At 38.6% G+C, this 12,872-nt stretch overlaps 2 protein-coding genes across 3 annotated transcripts; one reads left to right on the top strand and one right to left on the bottom strand.

Moving 5' to 3' along the window:
- Window positions 1-738: 738 nt before the first annotated feature.
- LOC139783389 (putative nuclease HARBI1) lies at window positions 739-2,433 on the top strand. Its single transcript, XM_071722535.1, is given in 5 exon segments — window positions 739-788; window positions 953-1,093; window positions 1,497-1,695; window positions 1,698-1,793; window positions 1,897-2,433. Coding segments are annotated over 5 exon segments (996 nt in total). The 5' UTR covers window positions 739-765.
- A 4,236-nt stretch (window positions 2,434-6,669) lies between these two features.
- Window positions 6,670-8,562, bottom strand: LOC139783392 (uncharacterized). 2 transcript variants are annotated; one of them, XM_071722541.1, is made up of 3 exons: window positions 8,432-8,562; window positions 7,138-8,365; window positions 6,670-7,058 (listed from the first exon to the last, which is right to left on the bottom strand). In XM_071722541.1, the coding sequence occupies exons 1-3, from the start codon at window positions 8,437-8,439 to the stop codon at window positions 6,990-6,992; spliced, it is 1,305 nt and encodes a 434-aa protein (XP_071578642.1). In that variant the 5' UTR covers window positions 8,440-8,562; the 3' UTR covers window positions 6,670-6,989. The 2 variants fall into 2 exon arrangements, with proteins under 2 accessions (XP_071578642.1, XP_071578641.1); XM_071722540.1 differs by having other exon boundaries at window positions 6,670-8,365.
- Between the last annotated feature and the right edge of the window lie 4,310 nt (window positions 8,563-12,872).

Here is a 12,872-nt window from a genome sequence, read left to right on the forward strand (position 1 = left end):
GAGGCGTCGTATTGTAAGTGAACATTGCGTAGGGAATCCACTCATCCCAATCGGTTTGGTCCTCGTTTATGTAATGCCTCAGATATTCGGCTAGAGTACGATGCGATCTTTCCAGCGCTCCGTTACTCTCGGGATGATATGCGGTTGTCTGTATCTTTTCGATTTTCAGCAACTTGCACATGTTCTTGAATATTTCACTCGTAAAGTTTGTTCCTTGGTCCGTGAGAATTTTCTCCGGAATTCCGTGTTCTAATACTACTTTCGTTACGAAGGCTTTTGCCACGGTGTTCGCCTCCTGATTTTCTACCGGTACTGCCTTGCTGAATTTCGTAAGATTATCTTGAAACGTGAGGAGATATTTATTTCCGTTATTCGTGACTGTTAACGGGCCTACTATGGCTGCGGTCCAGTAATCGCTACCAAATGCTCCAAACGCCACGCTCCAAGTGCTATCGAAACAGCGGTCCACGAATGCTTCGAGTGCTACAATCGTTATACAAGTGGACCAGGCTGTAGCACTTGTAGCAGTGGTAGCATGTGATTAGCACAATAGCGTGAATCAGAATGGAACGTAATATACCGATAATACCTATTGTAATAGCTAGTATGGATGTTTTTGATATTCCATCTTTATTCGAAGATGATGAAGATGATGTAATATATAATGCATGTATAAAATCAGTAATAGAAAAAGGTAAAAGAAAACGGGAAAATATTCCTAAAATTGAGGGTTATGTGGAAAATATTGTCCCGTCACTTGGTGCAATGGAGTTTAAAAGCCATTTTAGGTAAAATTAATTCTATTATCTTCTTTTATTACAATTTATTCCTCATATATTTTTTTTTATTATAATTTCCTTTTATTACATATTTCTTTTATTACAATTTCTATTATTACCTATCCTCCGTATTGTAACATAAACGCTCATGAAAACATTTCTTTATTTTTTAGAATGTTGCCAGAGACATTTGAGTTTGTCTTAGGACAGATTGCAGAACGATTGCAAAGAACTGCAAATGGTAATGAAATGATATCACCACAAAAACAATTTTTAATTGCTTTATGGCGTATGGCAACGCCAGATTCTTACAGGTATGAATCATACTCTGTAATATTAATAAATGATCATAAATTTAAAGCATGTACGAATCCTACGTTTCTAACATTTACATGTGTAAGCAGACACATATGATCATAAAAGGCGATTTTTGGCGACTCTGGTATAAGCAACCAAAGGATACCAAATTGCATCAGAACCAATAGCAACAACCGATAGCAACTTTGGTATATGTACCAAACCATACCAAACAATCGCCAAAAATTGCCTAAACTACCTATAAACAAAAGTGTAATTATACTTTTAAAAATACAGGAATAAATATAAAAGTGTTTATATTTCTTTTACTACCAGTAACACAGTACAAAGTAAAATATTACGAACCTGGGCTTGGATGGAGTAATGTTCTTTTCTGTTAATCTAATTAACATATTTTAGATCAATACACACTAGATTTGGAGTAGGAAAAGCTACAGCTATAAGAGCGGTACGACGAGTTACTCAAGCATTATGTGGTCTTGCTTCAATATTTATACAATGGCCGACAGAAGAAAAGATTGAAGAAATTAAGCAAGGTTTTTCTCAGGTTGGTGCCTTTCCAGGAACTATTGGAGCAATAGATGGCACACATATTAATATATACAATTACATATATACAATTAATATATACCAGCTCCTAAGAAAAATCCAGAGGCTTATATTAACAGAAAAGGACATTATTCCATTCGAGCCCAGGTTTACAATGTTTTAGTTTGTACTATGTTACTGGTAATAAAAAAGTATAAGTATTTTTAAATTTATTCTTGTATGTTTTAAGTATAATTGCTCTTGGTTGTAGGTCGTTTGTGATCATATGCGTGTGTTTACACATATAAATGTTGGAAACGTAGGATCCGTACATGATGCTCGTGTATTCAGGTTATCAACTTTGCAAGACTATATTTCAGACCCATCAAAATTTCCCAATGATAGCCATTTAATAGGAGATGCTGCTTATCCCCTTTCGAAACAATTAATGGTACCATACACGGATAATGGCCATCTTACACAGCGTCAAAAGAATTATAATTTCTGTCTTTCCTCTTCTCGTATGGTTGTGGAAAGAGCTATTGGCTTACTTAAGGGACGCTGGAGAAGCCTTCTTCATTATTTGGCGATAGAAAGTGTCGAGCGCATTTCTTATCATATTCTAGCATGCTGTGTGTTGCATAACATATGTTTGATGAGAAATGATGAAATGGGGGCAATGGTCTTATTGTTGGATACTGAAGTTGTGTTTCCTGAAACGCGAGTGCAAAATACAGAGCATAATAGAGGTGAAGCAGAGGCTAAGAGGAATCTCATATGTGCAACACTTCGTATGAGATATGTGTGAAGGATAGTGATATTATATGATGTTAAATAATATATTATTGTGATATTTTATGTCTGCGACCAAAATGCAAGAGTATTTTTTATATATGTATGGTTTAACATTATAAATTAATAATTAAAGTTACGCTATATAATCACAGTTTAGACTTTTATTTCTTCTATTAACTACATACAAAATATTTTTGTACTTTCTATATGAAACGCTTTTTGACTATAATTTCAAGTACTCATATAAAACGAATCTGAGTTAAATAATATTTCCTATAGTCAAGATAATCGTGTGTATTGATACATAAAATATTCTAATACTGATAAATATGTTAATAACATAAGAGTGAAATGGAAATTGCTTTAAGCGAACAAATAAGAATACTTAGAATTAAGTAACACTGTGTAATGTGTAATACAATGAAAAAGTTAGGAGCAACTCTTAACACTTTATCTATTTAGACTAATATCACAAAAATAAGAAAACAAATAATACTTTAATTATAAGACAATATCATTCTTAGTTGCAATATTTCATGTGTTACATTTAAAAAATATATAAATATAAATATATTTCCTAATAATATTAATTAATATCTCATTTCTTAAGTTTAGTATTTCTTTGTTATATTTATTATATATTAAGTATTATATTCAGTATTGTTTAGTATTATATATTTCTTATATTTATGTCCGTTTTCAGCAACGTTGTTTAACTTAAACCTTAGTTCAATTCACCCCTTGTCTCTTTCTAATGGACTCCCTTAGAAACAGACAAAGAGTGAATTAAACTAAGGTTCAAGTTAAACAACGTTGGTGAAAACGGGCATTAATATTAATATGTGTTTGTTACATATAATGTTAACATGAAATATTGCAATTAAAATATAAAAATAAAAACTATCTTTGCAATAAAATCATATAAAAACATGAAAGATCATAATACACCTATTCAATATTATTGAGCAATACTGCACAAAGAACTTAATCTAATCAAAATGTTTTTACTTAAAATAGAAGTAGAGTCTTGTATCCCATTACATTAAAAAGAAAAAATATATATTGATACCAATAGAAAGCATTAATAAAACTTTGTACTTTGGTTTAAAAAAAAATTATTGCATATAAAAATTGCACTTATTGTGTCAACAAAATTTATTACATTTTGTTGGCAATGCTTTCTAAAATATGTAATAGTCGCTCTTGTCTTGCTGCAGTCTCTTCATACATATTTTTTCTTTCTTCCTTATTTTCTTTTGCAATTGCAACCAGATCTTCCAAAGCAGTTTCTTCAACTTTCTTACCTAAAACCAAAATAAGACAATGAAAAATCCATTATGTATCCATATTGTATAAAATAATTAAATGTATTTGCAAAATCTTCTTCATGTAACAATTTTTACTTACGTTTTTTAGGTCTTTCATTAGTAGAAGTAAGTAAGGATGGTGATAGAGACATCTCTGAAAATGGAGATGTGTCACTGTTGCTGCAAATAGAACTACCAGATGGGATGTCATTTCCAGAATCCAAAGTTAGAATTGGATTCATCCATGGTTTCTGGCCGAACATTTCGTCCATAATCTGTAAAATAACATACACAGTTGCATTCTCAGTTATATATTTTAATTCCTATTCTTAATCTGACAGTGAATAAATAATAAAGATACATACTTCAAAGAAAGGCCAAGTGCGCCTGTTGTTGCCACTTTTAGCGTTATGATCTTTAATGTTTTTATATGTTTTTTTTAAACTGTGAAATTTGCTTTTACATTGTGGTCCTGTAATGTTGTACGACTTTTCCTTTAATATTTGAGAAATTATTTCCCAAAATTTCTTTACGGATACTTTTCCTTTTATCAACAGGTCTTCACGATCCTTGTATGCTGCCAACAATAACCTGACCGCTTGGTTTACCCATCTAAAACCATCTGAAAAAATAAATGTTACACACATATATATTATATTAAAAACTCATTTAAACTTTACTTGAAATAATAAATACGAGACACAGTATACCATTGTAAGTTTCACTATCATCGACAGCTTCTTTTTCTGTTGTATCATCGCTTTCTTTTAAATTTTTCTTTGCGTTTTCCAGCAATTTGGTGCGGTATGTTAAATCTAAGAAAAGGGAAGAGATATTTTGTACCGACAAATTATACATAGTTTCCTAACCTATTTTTCCTACATATATTCAGAAATGCACGCAATACTTATAGAATATATACCGTCTGCACGAACATAATCTTCTTCTGTCACATTTAACACATATATATCACCACTTTCTTCATCAAGCAATTGCAATTTCCGCATTTTGATATTTTCAATACTACACAACAACACTACAACCGTCCGTTTCGATTCAATCCGATTTCAGATTTCTGCAACGCTACAGTTAACCCACCTCATGAGGAAGGGCATTTGGAGCGTCTTGGTAGCGAATATAATGACGTAATTCATGACGTCATCAGGTGTGTTGTAGCGTTTCGTAGCGCTAAGTGGACCAACCGTAGCGCTGCTACAAACGCTCCGCAGTGTTTATAGCGTTTACTGGACCGCAGCCTATGTCGAGCGCGCATTTTTCGAATGGTCGCTCGGGCGTATCTGTGATAACCATTGGCATTTTCGTTTTCCTACTTAGTTTATTTTTTTGACAGTACTCGCATTTGTTTATGTAGTCTTCTACATCCACCGTAATTCCGCGCCAGCTGTGCTGCAATCGGATACGGTTTAGTGTTCGCGTGACTCCTTGGTGCCCTCCCGTAGGAGAGTCATGATATTCGTAGAGTATTTGCCGCTTTTCCTCCTCCGAGTACTCTCTCGGGGAGTCCTCGTCCTGTTTCGCTACATTTATCGCTGATGTTTCCGCTATCGGATTTCGGCTTAGTGCGTCGGCGTTCACATTGTTCTTCCCTGCTTTGTGTACGATCTCATAATCGTATTCCTCCAACTTGAGCCTCCATCTTATCAGTCTGGAGCCGGGATCATTTACATTGAATAGCCAGATCAATGGCTTGTGATCGGTTACGATTTTGAATCTAACGCCATATAAATAGGGGCGGAAGTGTTTCACCGCCCACACGATGGCTAAAAGCTCTTTTTCTGTGGTATTATAATTTTGCTCCGCCTTGCATAATACTCGGCTGGCGTACGCTATCGGTCGGTCTTGGCCTACTGTCCCTTGTGAGAGCACGGCTCCGATGGCGTAATCCGACGCGTCGGTAGTCACCACGAACTCTTTGCTGAAGTCCGGGTAATTCAATACCGGTGCTGTCGTTAATTTCTCTTTTAATATATCGAATGCGTTCTGCTGTTCGATTGACCAATGAAACTTTTCTCCTTTCTTCGTGAGCTTTGTTAGAGGCTTGGCTATGTTTGAAAAATTTTCAATAAATTTCCTGTAGTATCCGGCTAGACCGATGAAAGATTGTATATCTTTCACTTTTCTCGGGGTCGGGAATTCTCTTACTGCTTGTAACTTAGATGGGTCTGGCGATATTCCGTCTTCGGATATCACATGCCCTAGATAAATGACCTCTTTTCGCAGGAATGCACACTTGTTCGGTTGTAGCTTGAGATTGTATTTTCGTAGTCTGAGCAGCACCGCGATTAATCGCTTGATATGCTCCGTCAGCGATGCTCCGTATATGACGATGTCGTCGATATATGCAAAGCACTTCAATCCTAGTAATCCGGCTAATACTGCATACATTAGTCGCTGAAACGCAGCTGGTGCATTTTTTAAACCGAAGGGCATTCGGTTGTGCTCGAAGTGTCCTTCTGGAGTAGAGAATGCCGTCTTATGTTTATGCCTTTCGTCCAACGGGATTTGATGATATCCCGAGGCTAAGTCTAGCACGGAAAAATATTTCGCATTTCCTAGCTGATCGAAGATATCCGTGATATTCGGCATGGGGAAGGATTCTCCCATGGTGAGGTCATTCATTTTTCTGAAATCGATCACTACGCGAAATTTTATTCTGCCGAACGCGTCAGGTTTCTTAGCGACAACTATTATCGGCGCGTTCCACTGGCTCGTGCTCGGACGAATTATTCCGTCGTCCAACATTTTCTGTATTTGTTTTCTCACTTCGGCCTTGTGTTTCTCGGGTAACCGATACGGTTTTACGTTCACTGGCGCGCTGTCGGGTCGAGTATGTATTTCGTGCTCAATGGCTGTAGTTGCGCTTAGTTTATCTCCGTCTAGGTAGAACTTCTACATGTCTAGGTAGAACGTCTACATTTGTTCCACATTTTCTGAAGCAAGAAGTATATTGACTTTAGGTCCTAAATAGATCTCTTCTAATAAATGAAAATTTCGTGGATTTTTTGGATTAACATCATCAAGCAATGTCTTATCAAGCACATCCTTTCTTATAAAGTTTTTCAAAATTGTTTTGTATAATGTGCTGAGTCTATTGGTCAACATGCATATCTTGCTTTTTTCGCTTTGAAATTCAATGTTCAGAGCATTTACAATTTCCAAAATATACGAAAAAAAGTAAAAATACGCTTTTGTGACAGCACTTCTCAAATTGTCAAGAATGCTTTGAAAACTCACAAGATTTTCAGAGAGGACAGCATCTTGAAAGACAAGGATAAGCGAATTCCAATGCTGTAGAATTCTGTTGACTACACTCTACAAAACACAAAACAAATAAACAAATAAACAAATAAACAAATAAATAACTTTTTGAGTTCAAATATAAAACTTACTTCTAGTGATAGCCACCGAGTTTGGGAAGGTTTTAAAATCTTATGAGGTTTTTCGTTCAAGAAAATCTGACACTCTTCTAGAAATATTTGTCTTTGACTGCTGTTGCTAAAGAAATTATATATTCCTCTTGCAAAATCTTCAATTTCAGGTGGCAGCTTAGTAGCAGCTGCAGACGAACAAAGATGAAAAGAGTGACACACACATCCCATCACAAACAAATTAGGATTGTGTCTCTTGAAATGTGCTTGAACTCCTTTTATATTGCCCATCATTACACTCGCATTGTCTGCAGCAAAACCAAGCATTTTTTCCACTGGAACTTTATGCTTGTTTAAAAGTTCAATGACTGCATTGTACAGACTTTCAGCAGTACAGCTATTTACTTTGATCAAACCAAAAAAATGGTCGTAATCATTTTCTTCAAAAAAACGCATTACAACTGCCAATGATTTGTTGGTAGAGACATCCGTTGTTTCATCAATAATAAGTGAATATCCTACTGACTCAATAGCTCTTTTTGTTATAATTTCTATTGCTTCTGGTTGAAAGCAGTCTGTAGTGATGAGAGTAGCCTTTCTTCTTGCAATGTTCATATCTTTTAGTGTTTGAATGTCACTACAGACAGACAGTAAAAATTTAGGGAAATGATCCATGAGTAAAAAAGGTAAATTATGCTCATGTAAGAACATAACACATTTGAATTCAGCTGCACGGGCTTTGGCTTCTCTAGTTCTTAATTCTAATTTTTTTGCATCAGAATAAATATTTGTAATTTTTGGTAGGTTTGTTTTCTTCTCATTATTTTTATGAAAATCTGTTAGTTTGTGGCGTTCGAGATGAGTAATACCTCCTTTATAAGATTTTTTGCAAACTTTACAATAAATCCTTCCACTTTCTTCTTCACACCAGTTTCCTACTTTACTCTTCCACTCCTGTTTAAACTTCTGTTCATACTTTTTTCTTTTTCGAGTGTTTGGCCTTTTTAGTTTTGAATCAACAGAAGCATTTTGAATCTCAGTATCTGAAAACTCAATATCTGAGGCTTCAATATCTGAGATCATTTCCTCATGATGTGCCACCTCATCATGCTCTGTACCTTCACCAAGAGTGGAGGAACTGTTATTCACTGGCTCAGGCTCAATATTTTCTTTATTAATAAAACTATTTAGCTCCACAGCTTTAAGTGCTTCATTGCTTGAGCCAGCTTTTGGTTCTCGTATTAGCCACCTATATTATTAAAATAAAACAGTTTATTTATTAACTTATTCATTCAAAATAAAAATGTATACTTACTTATCCATTCTATGTATCAAAAAGTACAAATAAGATATCCTAAAATCTTAAAAAGGAGAGAAAACTAGTTACATTTTAAGTTAGGTTATAACATTTAACTTTTTGACATAAACATTTGTCGCTAGTCGCTATTGGGCGCATTCAGTACTACGACCGCTCACTGAGCACTCAGGGAGCGCTCGCATCTGATTGGTATATTCCTTTATGCTGCGTTCCCACTATACGCGTCGCGCGTCGCGTCACGACGCCGCGTCATGAGTTATCCAATCAAAACATTCCATTTTATTACGTTATTTGTGACGGGATCAAAATGGGATGTTTTGATTGGATAACTCATGACGCGGCGTCGTGACGCGACGCGCGACGCGTATAGTGGGAACGCAGCATTAGGGCTCAGTCACAATAAAAGGAATAAGGAATAGGATAAAGGAATAAGGAATAAGGCATGTTGCATCTCACTTTAATGTACGTGTACTGAAGTGAGATGCGACATTCCCTTATTCCTTATTCCTTTATCTTATTCCTTATTTTTGTCATTGTGACTGAGCCCTTAAGCCTTGTGTCCACGATGCTAGAAATCGGTCCGAGTTTCGGTTATAAGCCAATGAAATTGCTGCTTTTCTGTAAGAGCTGCAAGTTGATTAGCTTATAACCGAAACTCGGACCGATTTCTAGCATCGTGGACACAAGGCTTTAGACCTAAAAATGTACATCAATGGGAGCTTTCCAGCAAGCGACACAAGTCGACACGAGTGTCGTTTTGTCTTTGTTACTCATTGCTAAAAAAGAAAGATAGAACGACGTTCGTGTCGACTTGTGTCGCTTGCTGGAAAGCTCCCAATGTCATCAATCAGATGCGAGCGCTCAGTGAGCGGTCGTAGTACTAAATGTATCGAGTGGGGTCCGATTGACCACGTTGCTAATTGGTCAAATTAAAATAAAATCTTTCAATTGGTCGGTACAGCAGAAAATACCTAGGCACAGGTCGTTGTGGTCAATTGTAACGTGGTCAAACGGGACGCTCCCAATGTATCCATTGACGTTTGAAACTAGGATATTTGTGTTAAAAATTTACACTATTGCCAAATTCAGCAATTGTTTTTTAATTTACATTTTTACGTTTACAGAATAAAATAAAAATTTTAATTTTATTTTAAATATTTAAAATAAAATTAGGTTATACGTAAAGTCGTAAAAATGTAACAAATATAAAAAAGTGGTAACGACGTAATAAAAAGACACAGTTCGTAATAAAAATATTACAATTGTAATGATGCTAACAACACTGTACCGTAGAAGACGTCATAGAATTCATCGCAGATTTTCTCTACTGCCTCTCGCTCTTCCGTATTTAGGTGATCGAGCTGTATTTGTTTGCGCAATTTCTTTTGTCGCTCTGTGACAGTCTCGTGTTCTTCATTCGCATGTAACGTGAGTACGCTCGCGGCGTCGCCCGCCGGCAGGTCTTCTAACGTTACATGTGGAGTGAGGATCTCCACCGGTTTGTCCGTCACGTTCGATATGCTGACCGGGCAAGTAAATTCGACTGGCTTCACCAGGCAATGTCCGATAAAAATCCCGGGAGCCGGTTCGCCGCTCCTTACTATGCCTACTCGATTATGGTCTGTTACGGCTTCTACAATGGTCTCACTGCAGGGAGGTAGTGTTATTTTCCGATACGGTCGGAGCTTGAAAATGGCCTTGCCTATTTTCAGCTGCTTTGATGTGTTAGAAATATCGGCTTTATGTTTCGTCAGGAAATCGTTGCCTAATATTCCCTCGTATTCGATAGGAAAATCATCCTTTACTACATACATTGTGTGGCGTATTTTCTTTTTCCCGAGGTCCACGGTCGCTTTTATTTTTCCTAGCGTGTGTATTTGGTGTCCCGTTACGCCGATTAATGCTAGTTTTTCCTCTCGCACCATTGTTTTTCCTTTTAGGTTGCCGACTTTTATTAATGTCAGTGTTGCTCCGGAATCTAGTAAGAGATTCATTTCTCCTCTTTCTGCTTCCTGTATGGGCAATGTTATTATGTCTAGCGGGCCTGTCTTGTGCTTCTCCGTTATCTGAGACACCCGATATGTCTCGGCGGCGCGTGCCTTACTTTTCCTGGGCTTCTCTTCCTCCTCGCTGCTGCTGCCGGAGGTTGCGTCCTCGCTAGATTCGTTCGCCTTCGTCTTTCTCACAGTGCTTACCGGTGCTTTATTAGCAGCTTCCGGCTTTGATCGGCGCGGTCGCTCGGGCTTCGGTCTCCCGTTTAACGACCAGCACTCGTCTCTCTTGTGCCCTGCTTTCTTACAATAGGTGCACTCGATTGTGTTTATGCCACCGGGCTTGTCCGCTCTCGGCAGCGAGAATCTATTAGCTTGCCGGCTCGTACGGCAATCGCGCGCGTAATGGCCGGTTTTTCCACATTTGTGGCATTGCACGGTCGCGTTTCCCGCATTTCGCGCGTTTCCCTGATTGAATTTATTTCTGTTCCGTGGGGAGGGGCCTTTGACTTTTTCCTCGGCGCTAGCGCCGGTTATTGCCTCCTGTAGGCTTTGGTATCGTTGTGCTCTGACCAGCATCTTGATATCGTCATGCAGGCCGATCTGGAAGTTATGCAAGGCTTGCATCTTAATACTGTCCAGTAAATAATACAGCCACATTTAGTTGTATACAGCCACTGTCCCTAAAGGTGGCGCGACCGTGCGTCACTTTCGGTCGGGGGCTGTCTGTGCGCGTCACTGTGTTCGTCGCTGCTTGTATTGTCTGCGCTATCACGCGGGTTTTCGTTTGCGTCGCAAAGGCTGGTGTCTAAAAATTCGAACTCGCGTTCAACGACGACGTTGGGGTGTAACTCGAGCACCGGTGTACTCGCGTCGTCGAGTTGCGCGCCTAAGTTTCGCCGCACGCGATCTAGTTCGTCGTTCGCGAGTCGCGTGGCGCGAAAACGATTCCGGATGCTGTTCTCAATTGCTCGTTGCGCGCGCTCGCTCAGCACGAATGACGCGTTGCTGACGGGGGGATGCCGGGACAAGTCGTCCGACATCAATCGACGCTTACGCTCTTAGATCCTGCAATCGCGGAAAGTGATTCTGCGCTTGCGGTTGTGGGGGACGCTCGCGGAGATACAATCTTTTTTCGCGGCGCGTGCCGGTATCGGCTTACAATAGGAATGCAGACTTACATTACCGCCGAATAACGCATCGTCACCGCTTCTGCCGCGTCGACGCCTGACAGGGCCGCTCCTCTGCTCGTGCGTTGTCTCCGCTTAGCTGCGTCCCTGCGTCGCTGCTCCGGGCTGGCGAGTCCGTGCGGTAGGTCGGGGCCTCTCCGGTGTCGCTGATAACACGCGGGGCTGCTACCGTTGCTTCACTCTGCCGGGATCTGGCTGGCTTTTCCTCTCCGGGATATTTACCGCCGTCTAACGACCCGTTCCCGTTCGCAGGCGCAGCCTGACAGGATATCCTTCTCCGGTTGGCAGGATCCCACCGCTGCCACCAATTTGTTGTGCCGGACTCTGATTCAAGGGAGCGGCACAGAGTTCGTTCTGGATCCGCCGGGAGGAAGGGACATTCACTTGGCCAGTTACTTGTTCAAACGACACTTTAATAAACTCTTCAATTAATTAATACAAATGGCTTCTTTGATTCACTGCCCTGACTTGCGGGCGCTCGTTATAGAATAGGTTACGTCGGTCGTGCGCGATTAGTCTTACGTTCTAGACTGCCCGCCGTTCCTTGGAAGGGCGGGCTTTTATCGCCTCGGCATCGCTGACTTAGCAGTCAGCGATTTTGACTTCGCGATCAACGTCCTAGCGGGCTGGTGAAATCCCGAATGACCATATATGGTCATTGCCGCGACGCGTGCTGGCTTCCGCGTCATCGGTCCTCGTCGCTAGAGTCGGATTACCAGGTAATCCGGCCCTCGGTGTTGCCAGGTGCTATTCTTTATCGCGAATACGTTGTGCGCTCACAACAATTTTTCCCTAGAACATAATTTTGAGATTTTTTTTTAAATTAAATTTTGCAATAAAACTTTCACAACCCGGCAAAAAAAAATGTACGCAAATAAAGAAAAGTCGCTTTATAAAGATAAAAAATAGCTCTTTAAGATACCGCACAAAAAATATTAAAAAATTACAAAAATAAATATTTTGTAAATATTACAAAAATTAATTAGTCGACTACAATAACAATTTAAATATGACAAAAATAACTGCTTATAAAACCCCTTTTTTTAGTTGTATGATAATACAAGACTGTATCACATTCTGCACCTGGGAAATATTTATTATTACAAAAATATTTATTATTACAGCCCAAAGTATTACAATTTTTTAATTTATATACTTTATACACGCGATAAATATACCGTAGTAAAGCAAAATTAATAAATTCTTGTCATAATATTTAGAGCTTGTGAACAAAACTGTGATACTAACTTTATATAT

Source organism: Temnothorax nylanderi, unplaced genomic scaffold (assembly GCF_030848795.1).
Source record: "Temnothorax nylanderi isolate EJ_2023f unplaced genomic scaffold, tnyl_v1.0 TNYL_tig0496_pilon, whole genome shotgun sequence".
Taxonomy (NCBI): domain Eukaryota; kingdom Metazoa; phylum Arthropoda; class Insecta; order Hymenoptera; family Formicidae; genus Temnothorax; species Temnothorax nylanderi.